General features: G+C 48.0%; 1 protein-coding gene across 23 annotated transcripts in view; it reads right to left on the bottom strand.

Moving 5' to 3' along the window:
• The window catches only part of NCOR2 (nuclear receptor corepressor 2), a 343,395-nt gene that overhangs the window by 5,345 nt on the left and 322,871 nt on the right, over positions 1–15,179 (bottom strand). For 20 of the 23 annotated variants that reach the window (XM_081892767.1, XM_081892762.1, XM_081892748.1 and 17 more), the window contains 8 exons: positions 13,165–13,311; positions 12,510–12,658; positions 10,771–10,970; positions 9,361–9,501; positions 7,958–8,103; positions 5,662–5,715; positions 2,857–3,087; positions 968–1,144 (listed from right to left, as the gene is read on the bottom strand). In XM_081892767.1, coding sequence (XP_081748893.1) covers positions 968–1,144; positions 2,857–3,087; positions 5,662–5,715; positions 7,958–8,103; positions 9,361–9,501; positions 10,771–10,970; positions 12,510–12,658; positions 13,165–13,311 — 1,245 coding nt within the window. The remainder of the gene's footprint in view (positions 1–967; positions 1,145–2,856; positions 3,088–5,661; positions 5,716–7,957; positions 8,104–9,360; positions 9,502–10,770; positions 10,971–12,509; positions 12,659–13,164; positions 13,312–15,179) is intronic. The other 3 variants (XM_081892760.1, XM_081892752.1, XM_081892754.1) reach the window with 2 other exon arrangements.

Consider the following 15,179-nt stretch of genomic DNA (forward strand, 5'->3'; position numbering starts at 1 on the left):
AGAGGCTAGACATTAGCCTGCACTGCATGTGAATGGAGAGGAGAGCAGGCAGTATGTGAGTTGTGTCATGCATGCAAAGTATTGCTATAAGAATTGGTCCCCAATGCTGCAGCCATGAGGTGCATATTGGAGAACATAGCTATGACTGGCTTTGTCCACCATATAACTGGGAAGCAGGTGCTGGGCAGTTTAACCAGAGATTCCCAAGTGCCAGCAGCATCTAAACTGGGTCAATGAGAAAGCTCTTGCAAGATGAGGTACCATGACTAGAGTAAGCTGAACTGAAGGCTGGTTTGAGGAGGAAAACTGCTGCAGGAGGAAAACTGCCTGGCTAAGCCTGTCTGCATTGCATGGCAGGTGACTGATGGGCTGGCTAAAGCACAGCAGAGTGACCTGTCACCTTCATTATTCATTTCTGTGGACACTTTTGAAGTGTTAGAACAATCAGAAAGCGATCACTTTTCAGCATCAGCGTCCCTGTGTCCTCTAATAGAACGCATAACTACAAATGAATCTGCAAGTTTGAGTGGATAAATACGGGGCGTGTAAAGACTGAAATCGTCTCACAGATTAAGCAGCGCTATCCGAGATACACTCTATAGCAACTGTCTGACGAGTTTGTGTCAATTTTTTATGACCAGGTCTTCAAACCCTGCTGATGTCTTCTAGCAAATTGTAACAGAACTCAGACCCTATTTGATAACTTCTGCAATCACTAACTACAAATAATCAACATACCTTGGTTGGTTTGATGGTCAAGGCAAAGCAGCTAAGAAAGTTCTGGCTAAGACAATTAGGGTTTCTTGTACGAATCCATCAGAGGAATTCACTTGTATTGCTGACTCTGGCTCCCTGAAATTCATTTCCTCACATCTTTGTACTTGCTAACCCCAACCAAGTGCTTCTTGACTGTTTCCAGCCACTAGATGCAGCCACCGTGGCACAAAGAGGCTGCTTCCCTTGTTACCTGCAGATGACGGCCTGTCCTCCCAGACGCGGTTGGTGAGAGGTGTCCTTCTGTTACAGTCTCCCTCTGAATGAACAGATGACACAGATGGTGGCCTCTCAGAGGAGGACAGGCCTGGTCCTGGTGACTTGGCCTTGCGGCTGTTGGCTCTGGCAGCAATCTTTGGCTTCCCTCCTCCTGACAAAAGAAGAACCATTCAAACAACCAAATGGTGGCCAGGTGTTCTCACATGACTAGGGAGGGCTTGATGCCCTAAAAGGGGCTCTTTAAAGACAGGAAGAGGAAAACAATGCTGAGCAGATAGCAGGGCAGATTTAGAAAGCTGGGAGACACAGGTATTAAATCCTTCCCACTCAAAAACTGGCCGCGAATTCAGTATGTGGCTGATGGGGGCAAACCGCTACTAGATTCAGGTTCCCATCAGGCAAAATGAAAACTCCTCCCTCCTCCCCCAGCACATCATAGGGTGTGTCCCTTCCTTTTGGCATCTAACAGATAGATGTCAGGGATTCATGGAAAGAGATCCCTCTTTAAGGCTGTGGGCACTTAGCCTTGGTTCCCTTTTGGGGCCAGGGAACAACTAGGACAAGATCTCCAAGTGTGCAAGTGTGAGTTATCTGCACTATGCTGCTTTTAATGGGACACAACCTCTGGTGCACACCCAAACAGGCACCTTGCACGGGCATGTGCTACCAAATGCACATTCTGTGGAAAGCCAACATGGTGCAAACAGGCAGCACTTGCAACTTGGATGTGCAGCTCCTGGTCTGGCATATAATACATCCGGAAAAGGCTGCTTTCACATGCAAAAATGGTTTGTTCAGCACAGCAAGGCAAACTATGGCTTGCCACAATTGCAAAGATGTGTGGGCTCCCAGAGAGGAGTTTGCAACAACTTTGTTGCTTGATGGTCCTTCTTACTCCTGCATTGTGTCAAGGTTTGACTTGGCTGTCTGCCTGAACTGGAGCTTCTGATTAAGCCCTCTCCTCACTAACCATGAGTTGGAGCCAAGGTTTGTTCATGGTTTCAGCTTCTGGTTAGTGAGGAGTGTTTAACCACAGGCCCCTGGCTCAGACAATATGCTGAACTGAACTGTGGCTTCACTCAGCATGACAGTAAAAAGGATTGGGAAGGAGCAAAGTGGCTGCCAGCTGCTCCCTTGGCACCCACATGTTGTGCGGTCCCAGTAAGCCATAGTCTGACTTGCTGTGCTGCGAGATCTCTGTTGCTGTACTAGGTGAGGCAACATGGGTGGGGGGAAGAGGAAACCTTTCCTTCTCTGTTTTTCTGAGGGTGGGACATAACAAACAAAAGGCAGGAGCAAACAGACAAACCATGGACACACTTTTCGCAAGTCTGCATTTGGAAATGTGTATATTGACAGCATGATGTTAAGAAAACACCTGAACATAAACACCTAGTTCTCCCTTAGCCATACAAATGTACTTTGTTCACACCCTTCCTTTGCACCCGCCCTTCACTTCTCCTGGCCCTTCCCAGCAAGCCTGGAAGAGGATTTGGGGGATTTCCTGCTTTTCCTCCATGACCCCAGCATCTTCAACGCCCCCAGCCTTTCAGACAATTGCACCCCTCCCCATCAAAAAAGAAGAAGAAAGGACAGCACCAATGGTCAGTGTTTCAGAGGAAGCAAAATGGCACTTCCAGCCTAACAAATTAAAGTGCTTCTTATCAAGCCAGGAACTGAGATTAATTGGTGTAATTAAAAATGGGAACAGAAAGTAATTGCCCAAAAGCTTAAAGAGAAAGGATCTGGGGTGGGGGTGAGACACGAAAACCACTGAAAAGACAAAGAGAGAGGGGTTAACAGCACAAAGAGAGGGTTTAATAACACAGCGAAAAGGGCAACAAAGGGGGGAGGGCTGCAGACCTGGCAAGGAGGAGTGCATGTCGTCAATCCGTCCGTCAGCAGTGGTTACAGGCATAGCAGCGGGCAAGCTTGCACTGGCATTCAGAGGGTTAAAAGCATTGGCACTGAGAGGAGAGCGCTCGTCCCACTGCTCGTCATATTTACCCATTAGGGCCTTCCTAATAATTGCCTCCAACCCCATGTTGGTACTGGAGTTTTCTTGGACCGACTGGCTCCTACAACTGATTAACCCTGGGAGGTGTGGAAGGAGGGGGGAGGAGAAAGGAGGGAGGGGGAGAAATGGGGTTGGGGGAAACGGGAAACCAAATAAGAAATTGGGTTGGGTGGGAAGAGGAGGAGGAGGAAAGGCGACAAGGGAGAAGGGAAGAAACAAACAGTCAGCACATTCTTGCAAAGCAACAAACTCTGTCCGGCTGTCTTCTTGGTTCCCCCAAACCCCCTGGCACAGCCAGCTCCTCGCCTGCCCCCAAGGAGATTGCAGGGACACCAAAAAGGAAGCAGAAACTACTCACAGAATTTTGTTTCTGGAATGCCACACACACACAAACACACAGAGACTAAAGGACTGAGGGCTGTGTGCACCAGTTTCACATCCAACCTTGGGTTGTCTTCCAACTAAAGATTGGATTAGATTGGAGCCACTGAAATTAATGGACCTAAATTAGTCATAGTTTCAACAGACTGAATCCAATCCCTTCAGACACAGAGCAGTCCCAAGGAGGAAGGAATGCTTCCCCTGGTGCCTGCCCAGCAGCATGAGCTGAAGAAACGTTAACACGTGGGCTCATGCAAATCACCAGGGAACAGGGCATTTGACTGAGGCCATGACATGACAGGCTCTGTTTGCTCCAAGTGGAGGAATTTCAGTTGTGTGACATCACTGCTTCTGGACGCGCTTAAACACAGCACTGAGGAGCAGAAAGAGCAGCGTCAACCACGTTCTCTCACAGCGCAAGTAATGATCGTAGGGGAGAAAATGCTCTGAGAGCAAATCACTACAGACCTGCAAAAGAATAATGTTCTCCCAGGGAGAGCATGCGGGCTAAGAACATTTCAGGCTGCATTCCTGAGCATACTTGCTTGGAAATAAGCCTTGCTGAAAGGGGTGGGATGTTGTAACTTCCAGATGTCACCAAAAACACCTTTTTGCAGTTGAGTGTCAGTGAGATGCTGGATGTGCGCAGACAACCATATCACAGAGACCTCCACTCCAGATGTGCAGGCAAATTCACCTTCCTACTTGGGCAGGTTGGCATGGACAACTGGGAAAGCTGATCTCCCTGGGGTGGGGTGGGCATCAATATGACAGTCTTCCTTCAAAAAATAATCTTGGTCCAAATGAAAGGGATGGAAATTTGAATAGAAGGAATATAAGGAGTGGCTGGGGAAACTCAGCCAAATGGGCGGGGTATAAATAATATCTATCTATCTATCTATCATCTATCTATCTATCATCATCATCATCATCTATCGATATATATATATATATATAGATGACGAGTGAGACCTCGTCGAAACGTCGCCTAGACACCCCAACTTTTACACGGGAAGACACCCGAGGACACCAAAACCTGCATTCCTGTACCCGTGAAAATCTACGAAAGCATATATATATATATATATATAGATAGATAGATATTTCAAGTCAGATTTTTGTCAATTCCCCTTTCTCAAAGGATCCCCCTTGCCAACATCCTTTTTTAAAATCAGTGCTTTCATTCATTCATTCATTCTCTCTCTCTCTCTCTCTCTCTCTCTCACACACATGTCTTAATTTTAATGTTTGGCATGTTATTATGTTTTATGTGTGCTTGTCTGATTGGCAGGGTATAAATAATAAAATTATTATTATTCCTCTAAATTTATCCTTTCTAACCAAAAAGCAAACTTTGTCACTAGAGGATGCCAAACAGAAGGAAGGAGGCAGGTGACACCCAACTTCTACGCCTCAAAGGAGAAACTGCTGATATATAATCTGCAAGTGGATTATTGTCATCTTTTCCATCCTTAGTATACATCGGAATCATTGGGCTGTATCCAGCTAAGTTATACGTCATGTTCATGAGTTCCAGTGGGTCTAAGTGTCAGGAGGGCATATACAGGATGCAACCCATTCCTTCTACTGTGCTGCTTGGATTTCCCAAAATCCAAACTCTGCCACCCAATCTGCATCCTTCCAGCTTGATTCCACTTTCTGATGGTGGAGGCTGTGAGGACAGAAGGACTTCTATCTGGGAGACAGGCTGAATAAACAAGTGTGTGTGTGTGTGTTGGTATTGCGATTGTGAGTCATTAGAAGCCATGCAGTTAAGGTGCGGCAATGCACAAAGACCAGAGGCGGCATTGTGGGTCAGTGGCTTGCTAACCATTCCCAGGGCAAGAGGAGCCAAAATAAATGAAACAAAACTTTTAAGAGAGATTGAGTGATATGGAAGAGAAAGAATGTTCTTTGTAGAAACATAAAACATTAAATTAAATCCAGCCTATGATTTGCTCCCCACTCTGCCTTCCTGGGTTGACTTCCCCATTTCCACACAGGTGCCTTAATGGGAGTTCTTTGACAACCAGCCTCATACAAAATGGCAAATGACGTTCCCTCCGCCACTACTTCCACATGACTCTCTTCTGCTGTCTTGTACAGCTGTTCAGGAACATGGCTGCGTTATCAGGAGTCTGACGCTTTGCCCAGTGAGACTGCATGGCCATATTTGCAATGCTTAAACTATCTGAAGGCATTTGTGATCTGCAGAGTCCTGTGTGGAATGGGAGTCTCAGACACCGGATGCAGAGGAAGCACAGCTGTACCTGTTCCAGTAATGGCCGGCATGTTGAAGATCTCTGTTCCAGGCTGCCCAACATCTGGAGGAGGGGGGGGAAAGAGAGAGCCTCAAGCACAAGTCACATTCCCAGGTCGGCTAATTCTAGACTCAAACTCTTGTAAACCCCCCATCATTCCAACAGGAGGAGCTGCATAAAAGCCCAATACTTTTTATCTTGGAGAGCAAAGATGGAACTGGGTTTGTTGTCCTTGAACATACAGAACACCTTGCCTAATACAAGGCACTACCCATTTTTCTTCATTTCCCACCTCTATGGGGGAAAACGCAAGCGAGAGGCTGCAGAACTCGCTGCCACTCCATGATGACGCAGTTGGGATACTGGAGATATTAAGAGGAACATCGCTTAACTCTCTTGTCCAACACAATTGTTCTAAGAGTGGCTCGAATAAAATTGAAAGCGACTGCTTAGCATTTTAGGATACATTAAAATACAGATCAATTTGTAGTTAATGAGCAGATGGGAAGCATTTCTAATACAAATTGTCCACTGTCACAGGGACTCCAGGAAGGGCTGAGCTCTTTAGAGGTTTGAAAGCAGCCACCTGGCTGAGTCAGAGGCCCCATCGGAAGCAGGGTCACACGACTTTCAACAGTCAAGACTCCTCCCAATGAATCCCGAGAACTGTAGTTTGCCCAGGGTGCCTAGAGATGTTAGGAAACCCTTGTCGCCCTCACAGAGTTGCAATTTCCAGAGTGAATCAATCCCTGTGGAGTCCTGTGAGAGCAATAGGGGTTGCCTAACAACTCTCAGCAGGGGACGCAGGTGGCGCTGTGGGTTAAAGCCTCAGCGCCTAGGACTTGCCGATCGAAAGGTCGGCGGTTCGAATCCCTGCGGCGGGGTGCGCTCCCGTCACTCGGTCCCAGCGCCTGCCAACCTAGCAGTTCGAAAGCACCTCCGGGTGCAAGTAGATAAATAGGGACCGCTTACCAGCGGGAAGGTAAACGGCGTTTCCGTGTGCGGCTCTGGCTCGCCAGATGCAGCTTTGTCACGCTGGCCACGTGACCCGGAAGTGTCTCCGGACAGCGCTGGCCCCTGGCCTCTTGAGTGAGATGGGCGCACAACCCCAGAGTCTGTCAAGACTGGCCCGTACGGGCAGGGGTACCTTTACCTTTTACCTTTAACAACTCTCAGCAGCCTTAACAAACTACAGTTCCCAGGATGCTTTGAGGGAAGTTGTAACTGTCTAAGGTGCTTTAAATGTACAGTGCGGTTGGGCCAGATTCAGGCAGGACTGACAGCACTCATTAGTTTATGACATTCTTAGCAAATGAAACCAGGGCTCCTCTATACTGCCACTTAATGTGGATACTAAGCTTCCCGTGACTCCATTGTGCCGTTCTCCCAATCACTGCCTTCTCACACTTTCCTCTCCCTCAGTTTGGATTTTCTCATGCCAGGGATTCTCCGAAACAAAGAGGGCATGGGAAAATCTGGACTGGGGGAAGGGAAAGTGTGGGAAGGCAGTGATTGGGGGTGGGCTATATTAACAACAGGGAATTAATGGGTGTATAAGAAGCTTACTATCCTCATTAAACAACAGGATGGATGAGCCCTGAGTTCATTAGGGAGCAGGTGGCACTGTGGTCTAAATCACCAAACCTCTTGGGCTTGCTGATCAGAAGGTTGGCGGTTCGAATCTGTGTGACGGGGTGAGCTCCCATGGCTTTGTTCCAGCTTCTGCCAACCTAGCAGTTTGAAAGCATGCCAGTGCTCCCTTGGCCTGAAAGTGAGATGAGCACCGCACTTCATAGTCGCCTTTGAATGGGTTTAACCATCCAGGAGTCCTTTACGTTTAATTAAGGCCACCCTTTTCTTCCGATCTGTAAACTGTTTTACCTGATTTTATTTTTATATTGTTGCTATCTACTTTGGGACCTTGTAGTGAATGGTGGGCAAGAGATGTTGTTTGTCAATTAATTTATTTGATTATATTTGAATAAACCTGCCTTTGTAATGAAGTAATTACCTTTTAGTATTTTGATGCCTGTGCCATGGCATTCCCTGTTCACTCTCACACTCAAATATCCCTTCTAAAAATGACACTTGCAATATTCAACTTTTACATGTACATGCATAAAAATAATAAAAATAAGCTGACCAGTTCATCAGGGAAACTCTTTGGATCAATCAGAATAGTTTAGCTGATTAAGTTTGATTAACTGACTGAACATTGCAGCCCCAACTGTAACCATCACTTCATTGCTCCTGCCCTGTTCCCACAGATAACAGGAATAAAATCCCAGCCCAGAGAAGTCCTTACTGTACTCTGCCTCGCTCCTGCTGTTCGTGCTCAGTTTCTTGATTATCTCTTGCTTCTTGGACTTCACCATAGCAGAATTGCTCTCTGTCAGTTTGCTGAAGAAGGCTGGTGGTTGCACGTTGTTTCCTGGAGATTTGGAGCCCATCCTGCACAATTGAAAGCCCATCAAACTGATTTTGTTGGAATCCTGATACCATCATGTTCGGCCTAGAGAGCCCTGATCACAAAATGTATCCCAGGATTTCTCTCTAAAATAACAAGTGGCCCAACCTCCTAATCCACTAGCAGTTTCACGCTAAAAGTAATACATGTTCCTGGAAGGGGGTGATCTATCTGTTGAATAATTGTAGGAATGATGTTGTGGAGAATGTGGCAAGATTTTTGAGTGACATCATGAAATTACATCACCACAGGTCCTAGGAGCCACTTTTGCATCTCACAACGTCTGAACAGTTTTATCCTAAAGTACCTCCAACTATGTTTTGTCACCTGTGCTGTGTTCTGATCCATGTATATGACGCACTCTTACTACGCCAATACGGGAGTTTGACTGATTGTTCCTGGAAGGGTCATGAGTGCCCTCCAAGGGCTGCTCCACACGTTCTCCAGCCTGCTGCTTTCCTCCTATGGAAAATGGCAATTCGGGTTTGCTCCCATTTTAAGCTTAAGAATGTGTTTTTAATGAGCGGGGCAAAGGGAAAACCACTCGGACCCAGGCCTAGAAACCGTGGGTCAAGCAGAAAACTGCTACCCCCCCATGCTTTCTAGGCATGGGACAAGCAGAAGTGTGGATGAGCCCTAACACAAACACACGTGCACACCTACCTAGCTCACTTTTACACTGTTCCGCATGCATGGTGCACAATGCACACCGCTGGACTAGGTGAGCCCACAGGCTGCCCCGTTGGCAGGGACAGAGCTCAGCGGAAGAGCACCTGCTTTGCAGGGAGAAGGCCCCCAGCATCCCCAGGCAGGGCTGGGAAACACTCCTGGGCTGAAACCCCGGACAGCTGCTGCCAGTCAGTGTAGACAATACTGAGCTAGATGGACCCAATGGCCTTACTCCGTGTAAGGTAGTTTCCTATGCTTCCCGCAACCATGCCTAAGTATGCCACTGATCTAAAGAGATCCCATCTGTTTTCCCTAATCAATGCTGGATGCATTGAATGATTGGTTTCTGAAAGAGTTACGTGGCTTTAGAAGATGGTTTTAACCAAGCTGGGATGTCCAGCATTCAATGCACAATTGAAAAGCCTGATTGCCCAACCACAGAGCTAGTGTTGTTTGGAAGAGAATGACAAAAATCACTGGTTGCCCAGCGGGGAATACAAATGGGTGGAGTGGGGAGGCGGGATCATCCTCCGAAAACTCCCGCTGGACAGCCCAGCTGCTGCCTCCATTACCTCTGCTCCAGCTGTTCCCCTTCACGATACAGGATGGGATATGTGGCATTTCGCACATGATCGGCTTCTCCCACCCCATCTGGTGGAGAGACGGGCTCTATGCAGTTGTTCGGAGCAGGTGTTCTGATCTGCTCGGGAGACCTGAGGAAGCAAGCAGCAGGACTGTGTGAACCACACGGCTCTCTTTTCCTTCTGACACAGAAGAGCTGGTGGAGGTAAAGAGGTGGGGCAGAAAACCCCAATTTTTAGAGTGGGCTGAAAAGTGACAGAACTGCACTGGAAGAAATGGACAATCACTATGGGCAAGGCTGGGGCTAAACAACACCACCCCACTCCTGCAAGGTTTTAAACAGTCTGGGCTTTCCTCTCCATATCCTATTGTGATTCCCTTACGTTGAAACGGGACACTACTATACAGTATGAGTGTGATTGTGGTGATTGGTGCTCTTAATCAAAGCTTGCAAAACGATTTCTGGGGAGGGAAGGGGGAAAGAAAGAATAATGCCAGTTCCAATTACTGCTAGTCTAAAACAGACAAGAGCTTCTATTGCATCAGAATATAAACTGTAGCTCCAAGTCCTGCAACTGCTGGGCCTTTTGAATGAGGTGCTCCCTAAATTGCTGGCTGAGTGTTGCACTGGAGCAACACTCAGAGGGCATTCTCCAGTCCGTGACATCTGTGCACGGAGTTCGTAAGAGGAAGGCGTGCAGATGGCATTCTCAGTTGTTGCTCCACATCTGTGGAACTCCCTTACTGTTGAGAGTCGGTACAAGAGGAAGGGCTGCAACTTTGCATGCAGGCGTCCCAGGTCCAGTCCCCGACACCTCCAGAGGACGGCCTGAAATCTCGGAGAGCCACTGACAGTCAAGTTAGGCTTCACAGACTCCACATTAGCAGCTTACTGTGCTCCTATGAAACTTGCCTTGGGGGGTGTATGGAAGGCAAGGAGGATGATTCAGCTCGAAGGATCCCAATAAAGTCCCTTCTCTATCATTCACAGATTGGGAGGGGGCCTGGTTCTAAGGTTGAATGCTGGACTGTGATTTGCAGAGCTAGAATCCCGCAGACAGGAATTGCATCCAGCTTCCTTTGCTCCTGGGGTAGGAGGAGGTGAGGAGGTGTGTGGCAGCTCATGGATATTGCCTCTCCCAAGGTCCCCCGTTTCACTGACGATACCTGTGCTCCTTTGGGTTTGGATTCTATATCTGCCTGAGCTTTGGACACAATCTCCCTAATCTTGAACCCCATTTGCTTCAGTGGAACCCAGTGCCTTCCCCTCTCGCCCCAGCAAAGGGACTTCCAACTCCGTAACTTTGGCTGGAACACACCAGTAGTATCAGAAGGGGGCCAGAGAGAAATGCAAGCAGCAGGCAATCAATGGCCAAGAGACAGGGGCGAAGTGGGCTCACCTCTTGCTTTCTTCCCTTTCGGGGGAGATTCTGGAAGCAGGGATGTGCTCCATTTGCTGCTGCTGCTGCTGCTGCATGTAAGCCTCACTAGGAGTTCGCCGAAGATCCAGCACAGACCCTGGGAAGGGGTACATGGGGGTCTGGATGTGGGAGTTCAGCTGCTGGGGATGATGGCGCGTATAGTCTTGGGTGATAACCTCCTGCAAGAAGAGAAAACAGCTCTGCTTTTGTCTTCAGACCATTCCTTGTGCGCTCCAAGCAGCCTGCTATGAGGGGGGCTGAGGAGGCAGGGGGCATGCGAGTGCTCCCGCTCCAAGGCGCTGTGTGAGCACCAATTGTGTGGGTGGTGTGCTGCATTCTGGCCCATGCAGGTGCTGGAAGGGGATCTATGCACTTCCCCCTCTCTCTTTTCTGGGGGCAGGAACTCAAAGGGCTGCAGGGTTGCAGAGCCAGAAGAGATTCCTCACCCAAAATGTAGTAGGGAAAAGCAGATCTCTTATTTGGGGAAGAATGGATCACTCTCGGGCAGTCCTTTCCAAACTTGCACTTTCCTCAGTGAGAGCCTGTGTGCCCACTGTGGAACAATGTCTGGACTTTGGAGTGTGCTCCAGGGTAGGGTTTATCAACTTGAGGCCTAGGGGCCAAATGTGGCCCTCCAACCCTCTATCTGGCCCTCGGGACTTTCCCCAGATTGCACACCCCTTGGCCACACCCCTCAAATCACATTTTTCTGGCTGGGATGCATCACGGGAGGCTGCCCAGAAGGGAATGAAAGAGATTCCTACCCCTGGTTCTAAGGCTGAATGCTCTTGTGCCCACTTGGGCCTTGGCACTGCCCTGTGTGGACCGAGAGGGCACAGCAGAACAGAGCTGGTTCCCTGCTTATAGCTGTGTGTGGCAGGCAAAGATCAGCTGCAATGGTGGGCAAGGCTGGCTGTCAAGGAAACTTGCCTGCCATTCCAGAGCTGCTCACCAAGGAACCCCTGAGCAACTTCCAGGGAGCTCCAGGGCTCACCAAAACACACAGGAGGACATTTTCAATTCACAAGCAAAGACACTGGCAGCACCCACACTTTTGCCTAAAATGACATCAAGCAGGCACCTTCATTTCGGAGCCCGCTAAACATCAGGAAAAGCTTTCTGCCAGCTCTCTGATTCTAACCTTCATTGTTTGGCTGACTCTACCCAGGTGCTTAGAAAGTTGAGGTAACTTCAACCTGCTTTAGTATTATAACTTTTGTATGTTTTAAAGCAGGGTTGTAATTTTTTCTCAATTTTACTGTTTTATCGTTTTGTAAACTGCTTTGAGGTTTTTCACAATCAAGTGGTGTATAAATTTTATGAAATAATAAGTAAATAAATTCACATTTTTGCCAGTCGAGTCAGTTATTTTATGTAGTTGGCTGGTCCTACATAACGCTCTACAACTGCAGGGCAGTTAATACTCTGAATGAAAATGTTTTATCTGGAAGAGTCAGCCATGCCGCAACCTCCAAGTCATTTATTCTGAGCTTAAAAGCAGAGACAAAGTCTGCTCCATGGATGAGTCTTAGAAGGGGCTGCACGGATCATTCCTTCCCATAGAAAATGGCTGTGCTTACAGGAGCTCTGCTTAAGCCTAGCCGGGGATTGCGAGGCTTTGTGGGCTATGGACTCTTTCCAAACAAGCACGGCTTTAGCACTCCCCGTCCAAGCCTGTGCAACATCGGCTGGGAAGCTAAGTGACTAATGCTAATTACATTGATATGCTGAGCCAACGTGACGACCCGCTGGTGGCCTTTGGCGCTCTGCGACCCTTGGAATGGCTGGCTCGGAGATTGCCGATCTTCAGGGAGCTGGTGGAGCTGCTGTATTTGTGAGATTTCTGCTGCGGAAGGCTTAAGAGAACCTATGAGGAAAGAGAAAGATGGGCAGAGCAGCCCAGAAGGAGTTAAGACACCTGAAATTCATCTTGGTCAGATGCTTGTTGCTTCTTTTAAAATTCACCTGGCCATCCATTTCCAGTGCTCTCACCTTTCCTTTAAGTCAAGAAAAATATTCCCTTACGTATAAAGCAAGCAAAGGCAGAGAGGCAAAAACCGAACGACAAGAGCCAGTGATGACATGTCAAACATTTTAGAGGTGACGATTTGATCTGAAGATTGCAAGCAGTAGTAAAATCAATGCCACGTGCTGACTAGCAGAGATAGCCAACATGGTGCCCTTCAAATGGTGTGGACTCCAAATCTCATCAGCCAACATGTCTGCTGGTCAGGAGTGCTGAGAATTGTAGTCCAGAGCACCTGGAGAATGTCAGGTTGGCTTGTTCCTGCTATTGGTTGTGCTTTTGGGCAAAGAGGTGATGCAACCAATGTTCACTAGGTGTATGGTGGCCCTTTCCAGAAGTCCCCTCACCTGGCTGCTTCAGCCGCGGGTCATGCTCCGCCCCGCGCCCTTTCTCAGCCTCCTGGGATGGCTTTGCCCCTTTCTCATGGAGCGTGCTGGGTGAGCTCACGGGACTTATTGCTTCTATGCCATCAGGGCTGTAGCTTCCATGGAAACCTGGAAGGCATGAAAGAGAGCAAAGGGTCTTTTAAAATGGCAACAACACTCTTTCCTTCTAAGCACTAATGCAGCAGTTGCAAAAGATTCACGCTGTATTTAACAGAGGGATGGACAAAAGGAACCCTTAAAAGACTTTCCTGACAGCCATAAAAACCTACAACTGGTTTCCATTCCTGGTGGTTCAAAGCAATTTGTCTCTGTGTTCTAAACTTGGTGGCACTTACTGATGGGGAAGGAAGGTGAGGAAAGGGGCAGAGGGGGCAAATGCGCCTGCTCCTTACTGCTTCTTTCCTATACAGAAAGCCAGAGGCTGAAACACCAGGAAGCCAAACTAAGTAGAGAAGCTGTAGGTATAACAGGTGGCTGCTCTCAAAGCGAAATGCAACTTAAAGAGAGCTAATAATCAAATCTCACAGAATCTAGTTGAAAGCAGGGAGCCTGGGGGCCACCCAATCCAACCCCCTGCGACGCAAGTGAATTTTCTGTCACCTGTGGAAGCATCTGCATCCTCACATCTCAAAGTGCTTTACTCCCTAGATCTTCCTACTTACAGCTTTGGCTTTCCATCAGATTTAGTTGGGTGCCAAGCTGTGCCCATATATAAATAAACTGGACCTGGCTGCTGCCATTCGTGCCCTAGCTACACCCAAGCCGGATTATTACAGAAGTTTTTACTTGGAGCTGCAATTGAGAGGTGCCTGGGAGCTTCAGCTGGTTCATAACACAGCAGCCAGAGTGATGCCTGGCATGAGCTGGTATGATCATATTACCCCAGTGGTACTTTCAGCTCAAAAGCTTGCCAAATCGCTTCTAGGCTCAATTCAGAAGGAACCTCCATAGTACCATGCAGCGGCTTAGCTTTCTGAACTTTCAGAAAATGCCATTTCATTGGCAGAGATATACAGAGCTAGGTTGTAGTCTGATGTGAACGTGCTTCAGAGCTTGGAAACCTTTGGAGATTGTAACTGCCATTAAAGAAAGTCCTAGATGCATGTATTGTCTGTTGGCATCTGTCTGTCTTAAGAGACAACAGTGTGCCTTCAGAGTTGAAGTCAATCTGCTGTGTTAGGAGCCAAAGTGTCCTCCCTGGGGCACAAGCATGTGTGGGCAGTATGCATGGAGGACCTGGGCTGCCCAGATGACAAAACCCCACTCTAAGCCTCACTGATGTGGTCCAAAGGAAAGCAGAGGTATACATTTGGCACCAGCTTGGCTGCAGGTGTTGCCGGAAAAAGGCACACAAAGCGCCATCCTTAGGGATTCCACTCCAGATTTGTGTAAGGTTAACTCCTTAGCCTTTTCTTCTCTCAGAGGAGGCAGTGGAGGTCTAGGATCAGTTTTCCTTCTCCTAGGTGAGCTACCTGTTTGGTATAGACTCTGACCTTTCAGAGGCAGGGAGCAGGATGGTGGCCACAGCCCCTGGTGCCCAGCTGAATTATGCAGGGATGGGGAACCTGTGGCCCCCTCCAGGATGTTGCCCCAGCCAGCATGACCAATGGTAACAGCTGTAGTCCCACGACACTGGGAGGCACACAGGCTCCCTATTCCTGCCCCCACTACTGCCCAATGCCAAACACAAAATATACATGCTATGATCCATATATATCATACAAACACTGAAAATCATACAACTTATTCGAAAAATGTAAATCTTTGGAATTTGGAGCAGAGAATAAACTAAAGCCCCTGAAAACAAAACTCCACCCCAAAGTATCCATGCAGCATACAGTACTGTTGCCCATGACACTCTCATTCATGTTTCCCTTCAGCCCGTCACAATCACAGCCATGTACCAGGAACTGAATGATATGCATAACAGCAGCAGCAACAAACAAAACCAAACCCAAGAAGGCATGTAGATGGGC

The sequence above is a fragment of the Podarcis melisellensis genome (genome assembly GCF_964234715.1).
Source record: "Podarcis melisellensis genome assembly, chromosome: 16".
In the NCBI taxonomy this organism is placed as follows: Eukaryota; Metazoa; Chordata; class Lepidosauria; order Squamata; family Lacertidae; genus Podarcis; species Podarcis melisellensis.